Source organism: Numida meleagris, chromosome 2 (genome assembly GCF_002078875.1).
Source record: "Numida meleagris isolate 19003 breed g44 Domestic line chromosome 2, NumMel1.0, whole genome shotgun sequence".
NCBI lineage: Eukaryota > Metazoa > Chordata > Aves > Galliformes > Numididae > Numida > Numida meleagris.
In genome coordinates, this window is record NC_034410.1 from 67,106,890 (window position 1) to 67,128,753 (window position 21,864).

The window sequence follows — 21,864 nt, forward strand, 5'->3', positions numbered from 1 at the left end:
TGGTCTCAAATGCATCCACAGCTTCTCTGAGCAACCTGTCCCAGTGTCTCACTGCCCACATTTTCAGTGTGATATACTTGCAGAGACAGATCTTGGGGGTAGCTTTGAGTGAATCACGTCAGGTTTGTTGAGTGCCAGAGATGCATGGCATGCAGAATAGTTGCTGTATTGTATTTCATCATAGATATATTAAAGAATGAAATGCTATAGAACTATTTTGAGTTTACAGCTATGGCATGTTTTGACTCAAGAGAGGTCCAGTCTCTGAATTACCATTTAGCACAGCTGTCTGTAACAACTTGTGCCCTTCCTGTACGATCTTCAGTATGTTTCAGAGATTGTTGGATTGTTGGATTCTGCATCTTGCAGAATGATATAAACTAGCTGACAAATTCCGAAGTCTTGTGAATTGAATTCCTCTTTCATTTGAAGGAAAAATTAACTTTTAAAATGTCTCTAGCTCTTCAGAAGTATTTTCTATTTCTGTTGAGCTTTGGGGTTGATTTTTCCCCATTTTAGATTCACTCTTGGTGCTTCTTGAAATCCATCCCTATGCCATGACCATTGCCCTGGGGAGCCAGTTCCATGCCCATCACCCTCTGGTGCAGAACCTTTCCCTAACCCCCAGCCTGCCTCTCCCCTGACACAGCTCCATGCTGTTCCCTCGGGCCCTGTTGCTGTCACCAGAGAGCAGAGCTCAGTGCTGCCCCTCCGCTCCCTGTGAGGAGCTGCAGTTGCCATGAGGCCTCCCCCCATCTCCTCTGCTCTGGGCTGAGCAAACCAGGGACCTCAGCTGCTCCTCACACACCTTGCTCTCCAGACCCTTCCCCATCTTTGTAACCGTCCTTTGGGCACTCTCTAATAGTTTAATGTTCTTCTTATATTGTGGCATCCAACCCTGCACCCAGTGCTGGAGGTGCAGCCACACAGCACAGAGCACAGTGGGACAACCCCTCCCCTCGCCCAGTGGCAGTGCTGGGCTGGTGCACCCCAGGGTACATTTGGCCCTTTGGGCTGCCAGCGTACATTGCTGAATGAGGTTAATTGTTTTAGTAGGCCGAATTGCATCATTCCCTTTCGTCTTTCCTGTTATAGAGTAGTACTACAGTCCCCGCTGGAACAAAGTGTTTGTTTCCTCAAGTGTCTTGTAAAAGGCATCTTGGGCTACACTGCTGTGACACTGAGATTCTGCAAGATTCTTTGTGTGCTGGGATCATGTTCCCTATGCTGTGGCATTATCCTCCATACCACTTGTAGGCTTTACTTTTTCTCTGTTCCTTATCATGTGTCATGATAGTGTACTCCATGTCTGTCTTGGAAGGGAGATGGACATTTTTACTTCTGTCAGGGGTGAAACTTAAAGATGCCTATAACTTTAAGATGTCTATAACTGTAGATTAACTCTCCACTGTTGGCACAAATCTCTTTGACCTCCTCCTCCAAAATTAAAGCACTGTAGTAACATGTCTGTCTTCTTAATCGGATGAGCAGACATACTGAGTTTGAATAGTCAGTGTCTTCCAAGTGGTGTTCTGTCAGGACTATCACTCATCTTTTGCTGTTCATGTTGACAACTGTAACTGGCTGCCTGGAACTGATCAGATGTTTATTACACTGTCTTAATTCCCTGCAAGCAGCCTTTGCTGTGCGTATTTCCAGAGGTCTCAGAAGTATTTAGCAGTTTTCACATGCACTCAATTCATTTAGTGACAGAAGACAGCATGAGGCTCTTTAGTCTTCATTACTGCAGGTGCAGCATGTAAGCACCACAGATGAATTCCAAATACAAGGATAACTTACTACATTCATCCAAAAGTATCCTGTAAAATTTTGAGCGGTCCTTAAAAAACTGCTTGGATGCCTAGAGGCTTTTTAACTTCTGTTGTAAAAAGAATGGTAGAAGTGTGAAAAGGAAGACATAACTGGACTACATAACTGATTTGTTCTGCTTACTCATTTAGAAGTTTTTCCAGCAAGTTAGAAACTTCAGCATTACAGTATGATGAAACTGTCGTTCTTGCTACTGTTACTATTATTGCTTCCAGTTTAGCGAAGAAGTGTGTTTATGCATGTGCACTATTCATCAGTAAAACATTTGCTTCCTTAATTGTCAAGTTGCTTAAACATTTTGCATTTTACTTTGCTCATCTGAATATTTTACATCCTATATATTTTCCTTGTGCTTTAGGAGTGAATATCTGAAATGCATTTTATTTATTATGTTTTTAAGATGGAGGGAAGGAAGTACTGTCAATGCATCAGATTCTTCTCTACTTGTTACGATGCAATAAAGCTTTGGTGCCTGAAGAGGAGATTGCCAACATGCTTCAGTGGGAAGAGCTGGAATGGCAGAAATATGCAGAAGAATGCAAAGGGATGATCGTTACCAGCCCTGGCATGGTAGAACAAATAATTAAGACAAATTAATAACTCAATAATATGTAGATATCTTGTTTCAGAGAGTCTGCTGGAGTCTGAATTGTGAAAGGCAGAGATGACCAGTGACAGTTGCAGATTGCTATAGGAACAATTTATTGCATTATTCCAGCCCTAGGAAGAGTTGTACCTTTTGCTGCCCTATCCCAGGGCAGATTTCCAGGGGAGAACAGTTTCAATGTGCATGTTGAAAGGAATGGCTATATTTTAAGTATAGGAAAATGTAATTTGCTCCTGATTTTTTCTGATGGTCTTTATGAATGTGATCTTATTCCATTTTCACCAACATACAACCAGAGAATTAGTAATTATTTGCTATTTTCTTTCATGTTTCTCTTTTGACACCCTACCTCTGTTTAACGTGCTCTCTGTAGATTCTGCCCTGAATATGGAAAATGTTCTTCCTTTCTGCAAGCTTTTTCCCCACGTCATTTCTTACACTGCTGTTGCTCACTCTGAAGAATTTTGTGTATGTAAATGAGTGCATCCATTAATATCCGATGCACAACTTGAAACCAATATTGCTTTATAATTTTTGAAACTGTTAGTATTTAGAGCGTTAATTCTTGGCTTCTTTCAGCTCCAGTGTATGTGCAGATTTAGCCCATTTTTCTGAATTTCACACTTAAGAAATGTGGGTCACAAGATTAAACAGTGCCTGCAAAAAGCTGTAAAAGTCTGTCCACATGGCTTGGCCAGCATCACAGAGATGGTATCTCAGTAATAGCAGCTTGTTTTGGATCTCAGTTTAGAGTTTCCTGCAGCTTTCTCTGTTGCAAGACCTTTCTTCCTTCGACTTCATTTTCCTCCTTTGATTATTACACAACTTCTCAGCTTCTCCATAAAAAAAATTGAGGTGTAATCTTGCCTAAAGGGGAATTTAACTGAAGAACCTCTCCCCAAACTGAAGCCGTGGCACCTTTCTAGGAAAATATTTCAAACTCCTTTTTTTAAAATATGGTAGTGTTACATTTAGTAAATTACTTTATAAATTAATCATAACTTGTCAGATTAATTTATTTTTCCCTTGATTTCATTCAGTGTTTTTGTTCTGACTAAAGCTTCCTACACCAAAGGGAAAATAAGACCATGTGTGGGAGCATGAAATACAGAATACATGTGAACTCTCAGTGTGGAAAATTCTACATGAGGTGATTAAAAGCAAAGTAGAATCTTGTAATAGAAATTGTTAGCCTTAATTGCTCAACTTAATATTGCCAATGGTTTATGTGATAGAAATTATTCGGTAGTGTGTAGTCTTCAGCATTGGAATGGTACACACTAACGTAATTTTGCTGAAGATGCACTGACTTCAGCTAGCTGAAAACTTGGTGGTCTTTGTTTAACACGAGGGTATGCATATATACTCCTTTCTGGAATCCCTCGAAGAACTGCAAATGTCTTTGTGCACAAGCACGGTTTGAGTGGCAGTGTTAACGCTGAGATTTTGTGTGATTTTTACTGACAAACTTGGCATTCTACAAAATGTTTTCAATGATGCGTGGACCTCAAAATACGTAAGCATAAAAGAAATCTGCAACACTTTGAAAAGTTGTCATATTATAATGCCATCCTTAGAATGTACTTCTATCTGAAGAAGAAGAATGCTATGATATTTTTCTTAGTTCGTGGATTTTTTTCATTGCAGCATATTCAAATGAGTATGAAAGTAAGTGAAAAATGGGGTTTAAAATATTTTCTGTGCATTTTACAGGGTTAGAAGATAAAACATTTCTATTAGAGAGACAGTGTGAAACTTCTAGAAAATGACAGCTTTTCAATTCAATTTTATCCACTTGACACAACAAAGTGAAAACACTAAATTTTATTTTGCTGCTTTCTTCCACAATGTCGCTTCAGAAGTAATTTCTCTTTTGAACAGATCCAATTTTTCTATAAAATGTGAAGTGAATCTTATGCATGATAGAGGGGGAAAAAATGATAGGCATATGTCCCACTTAACCACCGACAATAGTTCAGCATTATTTATAACTATTTAATTTATTCATAGTGTTTCATTAGTTCAGTGAAAATTGTTAGAAGAGATTTAAAGGGTCAGATTTTAATCCTTTTTAATACTTCACTTTCTTTTCAAAATGCTGCTGCTTTTTTTGCCAGTACAAATCCATATATTTGTAATGTGCTTTTGTACTACATCTGCATGCAGTCCCAACCTTGCCTTCTGCTATAAGCAAAGCCTTGGCTGATGAGGTTTGGAATAGGAAACAAAGATAATGGACCTCTGTTCTGTTAGAATTTCTTGGATTTGGGAGAGATGTTAAAAACAGGATTCTGATTATGATTATTAGGTGATCTCTGACAGCCCTTCTTGCAAAGAAGTGAGGGATAAAAGTCTGGACAAAAAAAACATCTAATTTGCTTACGTCCCGTTTCCTGGTACATACTTTATACTGTGTGTTTCTTTACAATGCTGCTTATTACAAATACAGTACCAGAGGTAAGCTGGTGTTCATTGTACTCTGGGAGGCAGGGACACACAGCATAGTTTTACCTCTCATAACCCTCACAATTTCAAAGCAACAGTTGTGATCAAGAGATAAGGAGGTCTTCTGTCCTAGTTGTTAAGTGCATAGTAACAACTGTGTAATTGAGTGGCACTTGTTGGAGCGTATCTAGAGGAGGGCCACCAAAATGATCCAAGGGATGGAACACCTCCCCTGCGAGGACAGGCTGAGAGAGCTGGAGCTGTTCGGCCTGGAGAAGAGAAGGCTCCGGGGAGACCTGAGAGTGGCCTTCCAGTATCTAAAGGGAGACTGTGAGGAAAAAGAAGACAGACTCTAGCAGAGTCTGATGTGATAGTGCAAGGGGAAATGGTTTCAAACAAAAAGGGGGAGATTTATATTGGATATAAGGAAGAATTTTTTTACAATAACGGTGGTGAGGCACTGGAACAGATTGCCCGTAGATGTGATAGATGCCCCATCCCTGGAGACACTCAGGCTCAGGCTGGACGGGGCACTGAGCAACCTGATCTCACTGTAAGGTGTCCCTGCTCATTGCAGGGGAGTTGGACTAGATGGTCTTTAAGGGTCCCTTCCAACTCACTCAAATGATTCTATGATGATCTAAAACAGCTTGATCCTGAGCCCACATGTTTTACATACACAGCCTGCTACGGGTATACACCCTGCCACAGATATATTGAATGCTCTTCTCTACTCACTTTTGAGGATTGGGTTACTTGTCTTTACATGTGTAAAATGTGAAATATTTGAATATGAAAACATTGTCTGTAACCTTAATATAATGTTTTTTAATCAGTGTACATAGTATAATTATTGTTAACATGTTCTGTTAATCATATTTTGTCTTTTTGATTCTCAGATGTGTTGTTGTGAAGTAAAACTATATTTTTAAAAAACATACAAAAAAAAGGAAAAAAAAAAAGGAAAAGTTCCACATTCCTAAAATTAAGAGGGGAAAAACAAGCAACTTTTGTGAAGATTTGCACTCCTCCACCCATCCAAACCTTTTCAATTTGCCTCTGTAAAAAAACCCACAGAACTAGATACACTTAAACTTCAGGAATTTAAGTTCTGGTTAAGAGAACTATTGTATGCCTGTTAGAAATCCTTCCCATGTTTTTCATTAGGTTTTGCTGCCCTATTCCTCTTATTGGAAGTGCTGTGGGGAAAACCTTTTTCTCCTCTTAGTTTAAAACTTGCTAGCATCAGCTAAGTCACTTTTTTTTTTTTGAGTGGGCAGCTGTGTTCTGTCATCATATCCAAAGGGAAGCTGATAAGCATTTTTCCCTTGGTAAATGTTTCTCTATCTGCAAGTCCCAAGTTTTAGGTAATCTTTTTTTCTAGAATAGATTGGAAGTTTTGCCACCTGAGGAGGTTTGCCTTTATTTCTAGAATTGGCTTTGCTTATCCATGCAGAAAATGATTCCTGTGAACAGTTCTCTGAAGGTGGTTTGAAGGGTGAAAGCTTTGTTCTTGATGCAATTCTTACTGTTTTGTAAAGAGAATGGTGGGAGCTGTTTCTGTAATTCTAAGACTCATTTTTGAGAAGTTCACAGTGCTCAATTAGAAGTTTTGAGATGCAGGTAACTAGAAGTAATGTCCTTTTTCTGAAACCTTAGACAAGCAGAAAATATTGGCCTCATACAGCTGATTGTGAAGTAGGGAGTAAGCAGGCATATAACAAAGCAGATTGGAAGGTAATGGGGAAAAATATTTACTTGGAGACAAACTGCAACTTCAACAGAGTTTCTTAAATGTTAGATAAGTTATCAAGAGCTCTGTAAGCAGTATGTCTTCTGCAATGACATGTAATTACTTTCTTTCTGCATTTTTTAAAGGTGAAGTGAAAATCACTTCCTTTTACACTGTCCTTTTTAACTATAAAAAGCTTATGTTTTGAAGTGTAAGAAGGATGGAAGACTTTTCATTATACAAAACTATATTCCCCATTGTACATATCAACCTAGGATTATACTTTTTAAATTTTTCTTATGCTATTCAATCTGTGTGATTGAATGGATCTAATAACGGCTTTGCTTACGTTGGGAAATCAGGAAGAGAACTAAAATTAGAGAGGTAACCTAATCTTAGTGAAGTGCTCAGGCATGTGGGAGCGTGGATGCCAGAATTCTAGTCCTGATTTTATCTCCAAAGTGATGCTCAACCAAAGAAAGCTGCATTAGGTTCTCAAAAGTAATCAAACTGTATATTTCTTAAATTTTAAAATGAAAGTAGACTTCTCTTTTTTTTCTCTGGGAGAGCGAAGTCAATTAACTTTATTTTAATCATTACTATTGCCAAATATCGATTATAATATAAAGGATTGTTTTTATGTGTATTTTAATAAGCTTGAATATTGCTGCTTCATAGTTCCTGGACAATGTGGGCTAGAGACGATGAATTTTCCATAGAGCTGTTGTCAGTTGGGTATATTTTGTTTTTCTCCTAGAAACCCAGCTCAGTTCGTATTGATCAACTGGACCGTGAGCAATTCAATCCTGATGTAATTACTTTCCCCATTATTGTCCACTTTGGGATACGACCTGCTCAACTCAGCTATGCTGGAGATCCTCAGTAAGATGCTTTTCCTTCTATCTTCTGCTCAGAAACTCGGTGTCATTTGTGACTTAAATATGCTTATCAGTCTGACATAAAGCTTAGTGCTTATGGCATTGGACAATAGCTTTTGTAAATTTGAGAATGAGATACAACTTTTTTTGGTTTAATTCAGGAACTTCTGATGCACATGCAATAGGAATTTTCTTAACCTGTGAATAACTCTTTTAGGTGAGACCAAAGGTTGCTGTAGCTCTGTGTTATTTCCTTGAGTAGCCAGTTGTCTTTTTTTTTGGAGAGAATATTATAACAGGAAAAGGGGAAAACCATTCTTCCTCAGGCAGTGTAGTATATGGACTTCTGAGCTAGAGGATGCATTTAGATCATTTTGTCTAACATTTTGTTTTAATTAATGAATCTACCTTCACTAAATTTCTCAAATCACTGCTTGAACATTTTTAGTCTACTGACAGGGAGAAGATTCCAGGTAATAACTTCCCCAGTGCTGTTGTGCATTATATTAAAAATGACTGATTTCTTTTGTTTCAGAGCAGCTACTTGACTTAATTAGATGCTCTTCAGCTCTTACACTTAGTAATGTATAATGTATCCATTTCATCTTTGCTTTCTTCATGGCAATTTGGTTTCTCTGCACCTTGTCATATCCTTCTTCATGATCTCCTTTTATGAGCTGTAGGGTGAGGTCTATTACTTTTCTCATAGCTTTTGCATCCATTCTACTTTTGCCTGAACCTTTTCTGTATTTATAGAGATACGAACTTAGTGAAGGAACAGAGAGGAAACCAGAAGTTCAGGCAGAGCAGATAATTGTCTCACTATAGATTTGTGTAACGGTGTACAAGTATTTTCTGGGTTCTGCTCACAAGTTTTTTTTGTAATAATCTGATGTTTTCAGGGAACTCTTCCAATAATTCACAGATTTTATACACACAGATTTATACATTCACTCCCATATGAATGTATAACACACACATTATTCTACAACTCTGAGAATTTTAGATTTAATATCCTAAATAGTTTTAAATCACCAGCAAATTTTTGCTTCAGTGTTTTCCCATTTATTTGAAGAAAATGATACCTTCTTAATCTGAAAGGCTTCTAGATTAGCAGTACAGATTTTGCTAAATTCTGCACACTTGCTGACATCTTTTAATTAGCTTTGATATGTTGCTATTGAGAAAAAAATATGCAAACTTAAACTGTCATGTTAATACCAAAAATGCCACAGGAGTGGGAAGAGTGAGTGCTTATCAAAACAATAAAATAATTTATTTTTAACTATGGGTATAACTTTTAATTTCTTAATCATCTAGTTTTTTAACTGTAAGAAATTAGATGAGAATGTAAGAACCGTCTCTATTTTGATGCTGAATTTCCTAATTGAAAATATTATAATACCATAGATATTACTTTTCCAACATTTTATATTTTATCTTTCTTTAAGATGTTCATGGTCTTTCCTTCTTTTTTTTTTTTTTTCTCTCTCTAGAGCTGTCTGGAGAATTTAGATGTGCTTCTTTTATCAAAGTAGCAAAACTATGTCATCATAAATCTCAGCCTTAACTCTGATATATATGTGAAATATATAATGCCCAGGAAAGAATTTCCTGTAACATGTTTTTTGTGACGTTCTCATACAGAATTTTTATCACTTTGTCATATTGTCATGTGTTTATTATTTCTCAAACATAGCAGCAATAACACAGTTGGTTCTGCCTGTATTAATAGTAAAATGTATGTTGTACTTCAGAATGTGAAGTTCTCATTTTGAGGCTGAAACATCCTCATTTGTGAAAATCAGTGTTAGGTCACTGAAAGGCTTCCACAGATGAGTTGTTACACGAGTTTATGTGTAATTAGACACCCCCAAAATATGAACAGGCAAGGTCGTTAGATAAAACCAGGAAACTTACATTTGTGGTAGCTGAAGAAAACTTGGCTTTCAGTTTCCGTAAGGAATGAAACTTCACTTTGACAAAATGCTTATGTGCAGCTCACAACTGGTAGATCTTTTTTGTGTGCTTCATTGAAATATTTCAGCCAATGTAAGGAAAGACACTTCTTGCAAAAGGTAACTGCTTTTCAGTGAGTGATAAGGGAATCTTGTGAAGAGGGAACCTTCACCTGCATGAACTGAGGTGTCACGCTGTAGGCAAGTCTTTTCAGTGGGCAGAAGTCATCCTTCGATGAGGATGGGTGGGTATCTCAGACTTTGAGTTCTGCCCTGAGCTTTGCTGTTCACCTCACACTGCTGTTTTGATCACGTCGCTGTGTCAGCTGCAGAGACACTGCCACCTTTCTTTGAAAATGCTTCGAGATTTTTCTGGAGCAAAAAGATGCCTGTAGATCTGTCTACATTGTATATTAGTTCAGAAAGCCAAACTACAAGAGACTTCTACTGTACTGACTAAAATCCTTGTTTTCTGCTTTTGTCCTTCAGATATCAAAAACTGTGGAAGAGTTACGTGAAGCTGCGTCACCTGCTAGCTAACAGTCCCAAAGTCAAACAAGCTGATAAACAGAAATTATCTCAGAGAGAGGTATGCTGGGTCTTCCTGTATCTGATAATTGAACATGGTAATTCAGGATGGAGTAAAGCTGTGTGACTGCCCTTTTTATGGAAACAATAGAAATCCTTCACAAAAGGTTTTCTTTTCAGGCTGTTAATACAGATTTTATTTTTATCCTTGCTTGCTAGTGAATGGATTTTTTTTTTTTTCCTTTTTTCAACTCCCAGACTACTGGAAGTTTTAACCAATTACAGAAAATGATCCTTGTGGAACCATAACTTCTTTATAGCCCTTGCCTTTAGTGGTTTCAGGAATTAGCATAGAGGAGGGCTTTTCATTTCAGAATGGTCTTTTAAGTGTCTCATAATTTTAAACATTTCTCTTTTGAGATTAAAAACTGCCACGGTTGTGCATAATTTTAAGCCCTAATTTAATAGGCAGTCTTAGTGAATTCCTTAAGATCTTCAAGTGATAGAACATTTTAAAAAACAGTTGGAATAATCTGATGGCTTTTATTTTCAGTGGAACTTAATGACAAATGAGGTGTGTTTTGAGTTTTTATCTTTTTTCTTTTTTCTTCTCAAAGCAATGAGAAATAAACAATTCCTAAGTGCATATGCTCAGCCAATAGGGAATAAAAATTAGAATAATAGAGATAATTAACCTAAATAGAGACTAAAGTAGTCTGTCCTAAGGTATCCATCACTTAAGATCGTGGACTAAAGCTTTGCATTTGATGGTTTGTCTACCAGGCACTAATGATTGAATGACTTACATTAAAAAGTATGCAGAGGAGAAATGAACTTCTTTGGTATATGATGGAATTAACTGCTATTGTGGTTTAATTTATTAAAAAGCTTGTTTATTTGAATTATCTTTACTTTGCTTATGCTGTGGCTGTGGAAGCTGTTTGATATATTTGACAGTATACCTGTTATTATTACTGCAAAGCCTACTATGCTGTTGCATGAGGGAGAGACTTAGAGTAACATTTTCTTTATGTGGGTATTAAGTAAGTCCTTAACTTCCTTCCCTGTAAACGTGGAGGAAAAGAACCACTCAGGATTAAAAACTCAGCAGTGACAAAATTTTTAAGGAGAAGTTGTTTTGACCCAATTGAAGATGAATTATCTTTGCTACAGCTTTCGCTTATCAGAGAAGAGCAAGTGGAAGGGGAGACCATTGTATTATGGCCATCTTTTTATTAGGGGCTAATGGATGACTTGTGTATAAAATTCTGGTGGATTTATTGTAGGAGGTTGATAGTTTAGCTTCCAAAGATAAAATGCTCCTTTGGTGTTTATCACCGACTGCGTGGTGGTCTGGTCTTTGTTTCTGTTCTCTAGGATAACGCATTTCTCAAGTAGTTGTCTGCAATTAGGGAAATGTGTGGGGCTGAAGCAGGAGTTTCATGTGAAGACAAATAATACATTTTGCCAATCGAGTGTCCATAAACATAGTAGTAGGATCTGCAGGGCTGCACTTAAGCTGTAGCAATGCTTTTGAAGATTGTCACATGTTATGAATAACACTGGAGTGCTCCTGAGCCAGTCAGCCTGAAAGTACAGCAAGCACTGCAGCACCTGTTGGAAAACACCCAATGGCACAGTCTTGAAAGGCAACTTTTAGATGATGCTCAAGGGTGCATCATTGCAGTGCTTTAAGGACTTGTCTTCCCTCTGCCTTCATCACCCCATGTGATTGCATGATGTTTGTGAAAAGGTGGTGCCTAGAGGCTTTATACCTAACTTCTAGTGCTTACAGTAGGAGCATAAGTTGAGACTCTAAGGCTTGCTTTGAAGTCAGTGGAGAGAGAAATACGTTTTTTGAAGCAGTTTATCCTCCTTCACTGAATATAAAAGGAAGCTGGGCTAACTAGCATCCTATGCTAGACATCTCAGTACTGTCTAGAAATATCTTTGAAACTGGGTAGATGTGTCTCTTGGAACCATTCTGTGAGTCTCTGCAGAGCAGAAGGCAGAGCCTGTTCCTGCCCAGAGATGCTCATGGGCTTCAGTCTGGGAGCTGAGAATAGATGGCTTTGAACAGGTGTTCTGTAGTGAAAAGGAGGAGAGGGAGGATGCATTGCAGCTTTGAGAAGTTTTGTGTACTGAAGAGAGAAGACAACTTTACTTAAGTGCACACTGTGTGAAGAGCTTCCATACTCCAGGGACTTGGCAATATTTGAATGAGGAGATCCTGATCTGGAGGTGATTTATTTCAGCTATTTTTCTTTCATCCGTTTTTACAGAAAATACTTCTTAAAAATGGTTCTGTCAAAGAAGCTAAGCGTCCATTTCATAGTTTATACAGACAAAACCACTGTTGGCACAACACCAAACAAACTGTGGTCAAGTCAAAACAGATTTTTAAAAAATTTAATTTTTTGATTGTAATAGTATTGGTAGATTTTATTGTAGTAGGCTCCAGGATCAGTGAATGCTGATCCATTTCCCAGAATGCAAATACTGACAGTAGTGAAGAGGAACTACTGTGAAGTAGCTAGCATCCTGTAACAAGACTTTTCTTTTACTCAATCTATTGATTACCTTATTTCTACTGAATACTTCGAACTAGAAATACATGTGGACATAGACTTGAATTAAGAGATTGTTTTGCACGGTGAAAAAAGTGTGTTCATTATAAGGATCTTGTCTGTGTATATATCATTTTTGGAAGTACAAATAGAACTGGTTTGTTTTGTCATCTACAAGAAGAACTGTAGTCACCTTCTTTTTCTTCTTGGTCTAACAAAATCCTCTATCTGGACTATTCTCAGGCACATCCATCACAGGCTGTGGCTAACGGTTACAAGGTTTGGACTAGAAAAACTGTTTGCCAAAAATGAACTTTAAATATTGTGAATGAATGTGTGTTCTTTAATGTTGCTTTGCTGTAGAAAGTTCTTTGCAAGAGCTCCATTTTCTTCCTGTCTAGGAAGCACTGCAGAAAATCCGGCAGAAGAACACAATGAGACGTGAAGTGACTGTCGAGTTGAGTAGCCAGGGATTCTGGAAAACAGGGATACGCTCTGATGTCTGCCAGGTGACTAGACTGCAGAGATGTCTGATGTGTTGTCTTTCTTGATAGCTGCCACTTATTTTGTGTAAGAGTTTGCTATGATTCTGTGCTGAAGAACCAACGTCTAGAAGTTAATACCTTTGGCTCAACATGGTCTGTTGCTTTAGGGAACTATTCTGGCCTCCTTTCCTTTCCCCATAAAAAGCTATTTTATAGGTTTAATATTCTAGCCCCGTGCAGAGGCTTGCCGCCCTCGAGTGGCACAATGCGGAAAGTGGTGTAAGGGGTTCACAAGAGTGGCCATTTTGAGGCTTGGAGGTCTGAAATGCAGCAGCCGTGACTTATGTCAGCCACATGTTGGGTCTGGTGTTGAACATCAAGAGTTTCTGCATCCATCAGTAGGGTTGGCGTTTAATGTTTTTAGTTGAAGATATTTTTCTGTTTAAGGATTTCTGATTTATTTTTCTCACTGAAGGATGAAAAGAGGTGAAAGAAAAAAAAAACGAATACGGATTAGAAAAGGATAACCCTCAGTAGGAAGATCATTTCAGATAAGTTAATGTTCCGTATGTGTGACATTTTCAAGGTACAGATCTCTGCTGGATCCTGTTTCAAAGCAGATGACAGGCACCAACTTTGTGATTACAAACAAAGGTTAACTATAACAAGAATTGCAGTCTTTTTGTCTAATATTGTACTAGCAAAACTCAAATAACAGCCAAATAAATATACTAGTGGTATAATTAGGTCATTTTTTTTCTGTTTGGGAGGTGTTGATTAAGAATTAAAGACTAAAAATTTAATCAATATTAACTTAGGGTTGATATAGTAAAGGTATAATTAGAAATCATGTTGATGTATTGAAACCCCGCTAAGACTAGAAGGGGAATTTGTATAAGAGAGGAAAAACTAATAACTAAAATAGCTTTTTTTCCTGTCTGAAACGTTTGTTTTGATTCTATTATCGCTTCTGAAGCCAATGAATAAATAGTAGCAGAGGAAAGTTATAGCCCTTTTCTATTTTTTCATAGTAAACTGTGTCTATTTTTATAGGTTAAGGAAAGAATATAAAGTTCTAATTTAGGAGAGAATTGAAATAGTTCTTTGTTATTCGTATGGTCTTGTAAAATTAATCTTTTAACATATCATAGGATATTCTTATTCTCATTTTGCTGTTGAAGGACAGCAAATCAGCAAAGGCTGATGAGAATGAAGCTATTTTGTGTTTTTGTGCATATCTGCCACCAGAATATCTAAATCAGGCAGTTCTACTAGAGAAGTCCTTTGATTTTGTTTCTTTGAGAGTTCAAGAGTAGGTAAAAAGTATATTTGTAAAAAATGAAAGGCTGCTATTGTTGCTGCGTGCTTTTACCTGTATTAGAGAAGACTAAAACTAAATACATGTAAATCAACTCTGTGAGCAGAGTGACAGTGCAGTGAGTTAAAATTGTTCATTTTCCTTAGCTTTCTAAAGCATTGTAGATAGAAGATTAAAGCTATTAGAATGACTTAAAAGTTTCAAAGTTGCTCCAAGTTCTACGTAGCTGTAACACTGGTCTTTGTGATTTTCAAAATGAACTACTCGGAGCAAGAGAGGAAGAAAGGTGAGCATAATGGTTTGAAAATGTGCAGTGGCAATCTTCTTCCAGGCTCGTTTAAAATTATCCAGTAGGTGAAGTGCAATTCTTGGCCAGTGCTGAGATGGGACCCTTGGTGGAGACTGGCTCCCACCAAAAAGATACCCACTCATCATTGCCTGTATTTCTGCTGACATGCCCTCAGCAGCTGAGTTTGGTGTTCAGGATGAGCAGAGAAATGATGCATTTCAAACTATTTTGGCTTGCCAGACTTCATAGTAGCTTCAGGTCAGAAGCACCTGCCCAGAGACTCGGGAGGATGTTGCTGCTGAATAGCTGGGGCATCTGGGAGAGTCTGCTGCTTGCCATGGCAGCTGCAGCAGGAAAAAAACATGCAGCACAGCTAGAATTGTACGCATAAAAATTACGAGTATGTTTATAACTAGATTCAAGTACCAAGGTTATGGGATGACTTCTGTACCCATGCTGTTTCAGGGGAAATTTTTTGTAATCGCTAGCCATTCTTTAGACTAATTCAACTTTAAAAGCCTCCATTTTATTTTCTCATGCAGATAAATAAAACATCAGAAGCATCAAATAGCTATAATCTAACATGACACACATTAATTGAATCAATCAAGTATTTAGTGCTGTGAAAGCAGCAGTTTGTCAATATAACTGCAAGAGTCAAATCAAAGACCTCCTCTGTGCCTCCCAGGGAGATATCTATTCCTCGTTCACTTCACCGCAGCTGATATAATCGAAAACTTCATATTCCAGTACTCAAACTTTGGGCCACACGCACTGGTTGCTAAGTGTAAAGAAAATCAAATCTTGCTTGGGGGACTCTATTGTCTGGCAGCCTGTGCAGTGGAACAACCTTTTTGTTTATTGTAATTAATTCCTTCCATGAAGGAAAACCTAGGAAACGCATCTGTAGAGTTTATGTGGAGATATGAGAGGAGTGTTCCCCCAGCTTGTACATTACCCTAAGCGGCTCTAAATGAGTAACAGGGAAACAAAATTTCATTTCAACTTATTCATTTTGATTGCAGTGGTTTTGCTTTTTTTCTGCCATTCAGAGATCCAGAGAGCTGCTCCCTAACTGTTAACCAATCACTTCACATTGCTACCTTTTAGCTATATATTCAGTTCTAAAAAACTGAACTGACCTTCTTTTACTGAAATGGAAATCTTTGCCAATGGTTATTCTTATCTTCTCAATATTGCAACTTCATAAGATTTTTTTTCTGCTTCCCTTCTTTAAAGACCTGCAGAAATCCTTAGCATCACTTATTCCATAAATTATACATCACCTTCTTTGTATTTTTGCTTTTTTTCAGCTCTCCACACAATATGTGTATTACCTGTAATCAGACACGTTCTTTTTCCTGAAATTAATATGGAGAGCCCTTGGATTTTTATTGCTTTAAAATACATTGTAATTTTGAATATATTCACATAATGCCACTAGTAGAAATGAACTGAAATTTGACATCAGTGCCACGGAAGTGGTCATGTTCATAAAGTTCTTGTAGGGCTCTCACTTTTCACTCCTATACAAGATTTTTGATGTCAGTATTATTTGCTATACTGGTAAACTGGTACTATTTATTTGAATCCAAATTCGTCCACAAACAGTAATGCTAAGTACAAATACTGTTTTGAAACACTGAAAGAGGGAGACTTTGGTTGATGCAACATAAGCTTAATTTTAAATTTTCCTCCAGCAGAAAAGATTATCTGTGTCCTAGATGATAATACAACAGCTGTTCCTATATTTTTTACCACATTATCCAAGAAATTGCCAGACTGCAGCATTCAAAAAGCCCTTAATTCTTCCTCAAAGCGAGAAGCGTCTAGCATCGTATTGAGTCACAGCTTATTGAAAATGGACCTTGCTGGTGACCAGACATTTCTTAAACTCATTCAGAATGCTTCGGTAGAAGACTATTATTATGTATCTGTTATTCTATTTATGTTGATATGGGTATGTGCCCTCACTGTGATTATGTAGATGGGCAAATCCGTGACGATGGAGATTGGGAAACTCCAATTCTCTTGTTTTCTCATTTAAACCAAAATCAGTGAGTAACGTGTGACAAATGGGATGTATTTCTGTTTATAGCTTACTCAACAGTGTCTTCCATGCACTGAAGTTGAAAGCTTTTTTTTTATGGTTTGTTTTAGCATGCTATGATGCTTCCTGTCCTCACCCACCATATTCGCTACCATCAGTGTCTGATGCATTTGGACAAGTTGATAGGCTACACTTTTCGAGATAGGTGCTTGCTGCAGGTAAGAAGTGCAAAAAATAAATTACTTGCTGTTTCATCGTCCTAAAATTATTTTGCTTGTCTGTAATCCCATCTCCTTTATAAACTCACAGAAATGAGCTGCTTTGACATAGCTTGAAAATGGTTGATAATTTGCACTGCAGATCTTTCAAAGTATTAGTTATCCCAACAGATCTTTTAAATAAATTAGAGACATCTATTGTGCATATAGGCATATACCTACCTTTGCTCAGTGGTAGGCCTGAATTTGCTTGCAATGTCTAGAAGATACAAATATGCTTACTGAAACAGTGGGCAGGTACAGTACTCATTTCGTATGAAGTTCTTTTCCTAGATTTTTGAGCAGAATACCATGCTTTTCTGGAGATGAGTCTGTGTGCTTTCCTTTTTTCTTCTTGTAGCCTGTTATTCCAAAGAAGAATAATTTAAATACAAAATAGAAAGGCAACATTTATAACTAGTACAAGGAATTTGTAAACTTCTGTTCAGCTCTCGATTTCTACAAGTGCGTGTTGAAATCCTGCGTTTATGAACAAGGACAGGAACTGTAGAGTTTCTTATTTGTTTTAAATACTTCCTTGGTGCATGATCAGCCATTTATGTAAGTCTGTGTGTGGAACTGATCAGCTCCAGAAGACTGACTCTTGACATGCTGTTCCTTTTCTCCTTACATTTCATCCAAAGCTCCTGAAAGGAAATGAGCTTCTGTTCAGGATCTCTCCCTAAAATACCTAGTCCTTCTCCACTGACTGGAGAAATATTGGTGTCAGCAGCAGATTAAGCTTTTGATGGTGCTCAGTGGTACAAATGTAAAATGGAAAAGCAATCCTGCCATTGCTATTAACTTTGAATTGAAGAGTCGCTCTGAATAGTCTTGTGGGAAAGTCCTGCTTTGAATAACTATGACAGAGATAATATACTTGTTTATTGTTGTTTTGTTTTGAAGTAAAAAAGCTTTACTATTGATGTAATCTTAATCAAATCCTTAAATGGTTGAGATGCTCTTTAGTTGTTCCTGTTTGTGAGGTGAACACTTGTGGTACAATGTTGGAATTAATAGACTATTAGAGAATGAGTGTTAGAATGACCCATCTGGATGCCTACCTGTGTGACCTGCTGTAAGGAACCTGCTTTAGCAGGGGAGTTGGACTCGGTGGTTTCTAGTGGTCCTTTCTAACTTCTACAATTCTGTGATTTTGTAATATATTTTTTAAAATAATCAAACGCAGTTGTATTTAGAGCAAGTCAGCAAAGCTGGTAAGCAAAAAAATTAAGGCAAATTGACAATTCATGCTTTCTTCTTCAAAGCTAATTTATTTCTTTAAAAAAAAACAACCTTACTGAAAGTTAATTAGGTAAAGTGATGATTGAGCGTGTCACTTCTTTCTGACATCTGAAATCATACATCCTACATTTAAATTGCTGGAACCAAGCTAGTAATTTATGACTTCACTTTGTAGCCTTTCTTCAGACTGAAAAATAATAATTATTAGGTACCAATCTAATATGTTTTTTCATGCACTTGCAAAAATATGCCTAAGACTTTTTTTTTGTGTGTGTTACATTATAGCTTGCCATGACTCATCCAAGCCATCACTTAAACTTTGGAATGAATCCAGACCATGCCAGAAATTCCTTATCCAACTGTGGGATTCGACAGCCGAAGTATGGAGACAGAAAAGTTCACCATATGCATATGAGAAAAAAAGGTATGGATTACACCACTATCACTGTCTCTCACTTCATTCTTAATCAGTAAAAAAATTTGTGTCTGTTATTGTTTCATTGGCCGTGGCTCTTCTGAGATCACTTTAGTGAAGAATTTCAGTGGTTCTACTTAGAAACCAGTGAGACCTTTCTAAATGACTCGATCTTGGAGATTAGTCAACAAATGAGTAGCTGAGAAAAAGCAAGGGTGATATATGAGGTATTTTCTGTAATTTTTGGCAAGTATTGTTTTCTTAGTTTGCTATTCAATACAGTATGCATCCTGGAGGTGATTTTGGTAAAAGTATTTTCCTAATGTGAAAATATGTGGTCTATCTGCAGCAGAATATTCCCCATCCCTTAAAAGTATATTCAGATGTAGTGAAGTAAATTGTTTATTGTTTATGTAATGTTTGGCATGTCCTTCCATGCTGGCTTTCTATCTGCCTCTCTGAACACAAACATACAAAAGCAGCTTGTAATAGGTCTGTGGTCAGTTAGGCAGAGTGCATCTGTAAATTATACTCACTATAAGTAAACTCTGTAAATAACAGGAACATCTTGTGCTATAGGTATTACAAAGAAGCATTTTGAGTAATTACTTTCTAAGTCTATTTAAATTGAATTAGTGGTGATTTGTTTAATAGCATGTTGTTTATATTTCTAGGGATAAACACCTTGATAAATATTATGTCCCGTTTGGGACAGGATGATCCAGCTCCTTCCAGGTAACAATAATAATTGATTTTAGATTTGTGGGGGTATTAGTTACATTCTATGTTTGCAAGGAGAGAAACTGTTTCAAAAGGAGGTGTTTAATAAAATCTGTGAATTTACCGTTAGTAAGAGCTTTAGAAAGTAATTGAAATGGAAAGTCGTTTTGAATTAACTTTTATTTTCTGGGGGTATGCTAAAGTTTGTTTAGCAGTGATATAGTAAATGTCTGGTGATACCTGCAGAGCCCCTCTGAGGAACGTTTTAACAGCTAGTTCTGGAATTTCTCTTTATCCTTGAGGTGAGGAAAACTAAAATGCTACCTTTTGCTTTCTGCAGAATGAAAAATAAGATTTGTTGTTATTGTTATCATTGCTGTAAATTGGATTTTCCATCACCTTTCCTTATAGCAGTACGTTCCTGGCATGGCACCTTGTTAACATGAGTATGACGCCCAGTGTGGGGCTTTGCTGGTGTACTGTTCCAATTTAAAGACGTGCATAAACAGATAAGGGCAAAAAGCTGAATCATTGGCGTTGTTAAGTAATAATGCTTAAACAGCCACAAGGAATTAATACTAGATGAGCTTAACAGCCACAGACACCATATGTAGCCAAACTGAATAAACAAAGCTGACAAGGATAATACAAAAAGCAGTTGTATGTGAAATCTAAATGCACAAACTAGGGGATAGAGGGTATATTGGTTAACTGATGTTATAACTTGGTCTTTAAACAGTCATCATTTTGGAGGAAGCTGGGGAGCAGGAGAAGTAGAATTCTGAATAAATGATTGTTGTAGTCCTCTCCAAATGCGGTTTCAGCTAGGCCGTGCCCTTTTCTTTAAGAGTCAATCTCAAGCTTATTTCAGCTCTCTTAGAACAAAGTGAGATAAGACTAAATTGCATTGATTCTCGTGAAATAATACACAAATATAAAATCCTGCATCTGAAAGATGTGTTTTCTGCTATGGTGCGATGTGATGGAGTTACTGTATTCATCACGCTTTGTTTTTAACAGCGTAGGTACTTGAATTCTTTCAGCCCATAACAAAGGCCTGCTATTTCAGAAGGCAGATAAACTATGTAATTGTTGAGGGAATGCAAATTATTGTAAAAGCTGTCGAACACTTGAGAAATATTAAATTAAAAAAAAATGAAATCCTGTGGCAATGGCCTTGATTCTGTTACAGTCACGTGTGAAGTCACAATGATGCTGCTTACACGCCTCAAGATGTAGAGCAGAAATTTGTATATATCTGGAGACAAATTCTTCTTCAGTTGTGTCCTATTTGTCCTTTGTTTTACAAGTAAATGAAACTTCCCGCAAAACAAAGGAAAAACATGGGCAGACACAGAAGAAAGGAAAAACACAGGGAATATAAAGTTCTACTAGCTTTCTACTGTCTATGAATGCATCTCCTTGTCCAGTGTTTTTTCCTTTTGAGCTCAAAGGAAATTACAGAGAGCCGGACAGTGTGCATGTCTTTATGGTATTTTAAAGTGCCATGAAGAATGAAAGTACTTGTAGCTCTTCCATACCAACAGATCTGCTGCAGAACCATCATGCCCTGCAGGGGTTGATGTTAATTATGTCAGCTTCCCTAGTTGCACATAGAAAAATGAAGGTGATCATCTGTTTCAATTCCCTGATGCCCTTTGCTGGACAAAGAAGCTCAGTCTCAGTAGGGTATTGCACGGTGCCAATCAGCAGTACTGTTTCCTCTCTACATTTGTTAAGCTCTGACTGTATCTCAGAATAGAGTGTAGAAAAAATTTAAAGACAGTGGTGTCACTCATGAGTTCCAAGATTCATAGTTTTTCTGCTTTGGAAAAGATTGTATTCAAGAAAAGGTGGGGGAATGCTGCAAGAATGGCTATTCGTGTCTGACCAGCAAGAAAGTCAAATTTGTTCTAGTTATACTGTGTAAATAACCAGCATACTATCTTTAACCAATAGTAAAAATACCTAAAAATACCTTTTTTCAGGATTAACCACAATGAGCGTTTAGAATTTCTGGGAGATGCTGTGGTGGAGTTCTTAACAAGGTAAATGGACAATTCTTCAATAGCCCTCATTTTTGTATGTTATTCTCATACCATTTGGCTTATTCAGCTTTGTAGCACATGCTTTACCGCTGTGTATCTTGGCAGTCCCCTGATATTTGAGCTGCAAATCTACAAACTCCTCTTGAAAATGCTTCCAGTGCTGCTGATGAAAAACTAGGGTTTTTGTTTCATGGAGTGTGCTTTAAAGTTGATTGGAGTTATTAGAAATTAGTATGTAAGCTACAGACAGGTTGAACTTCTTACAATTCCTGAAAGAAAAGATTTTTATTTTAGTGTGCCATTTTGTTTCCATGAGTTCTTTTTCTCTAGCTGCCAGTGAAAAACATTTACTGGTAATATTGACTGTGTTGCAGTTCTTAAGTTCTAGCTATTAGGAATATGTTGAGGATGCATCTAAATTACTTGGAAGTAATAGCAAAAAATCATGGTTCATCAAAAATTGCTCCAGTTTGGGTCCATTCCATGTACTCT

The 21,864-nt window shown here is 37.3% G+C and overlaps 1 protein-coding gene across 2 annotated transcripts in view; it reads left to right on the forward strand.

The window, feature by feature from the left end:
* The window catches only part of DROSHA (drosha ribonuclease III), a 67,962-nt gene that overhangs the window by 22,357 nt on the left and 23,741 nt on the right, over positions 1 to 21,864 (forward strand). For both annotated transcript variants that reach the window (XM_021388931.1, XM_021388932.1), the window contains exons 14-21: positions 2,231 to 2,400; positions 7,372 to 7,496; positions 9,940 to 10,039; positions 12,947 to 13,054; positions 16,798 to 16,905; positions 18,475 to 18,613; positions 19,279 to 19,339; positions 21,313 to 21,372. In XM_021388931.1, coding sequence (XP_021244606.1) covers positions 2,231 to 2,400; positions 7,372 to 7,496; positions 9,940 to 10,039; positions 12,947 to 13,054; positions 16,798 to 16,905; positions 18,475 to 18,613; positions 19,279 to 19,339; positions 21,313 to 21,372 — 871 coding nt within the window. The remainder of the gene's footprint in view (positions 1 to 2,230; positions 2,401 to 7,371; positions 7,497 to 9,939; positions 10,040 to 12,946; positions 13,055 to 16,797; positions 16,906 to 18,474; positions 18,614 to 19,278; positions 19,340 to 21,312; positions 21,373 to 21,864) is intronic.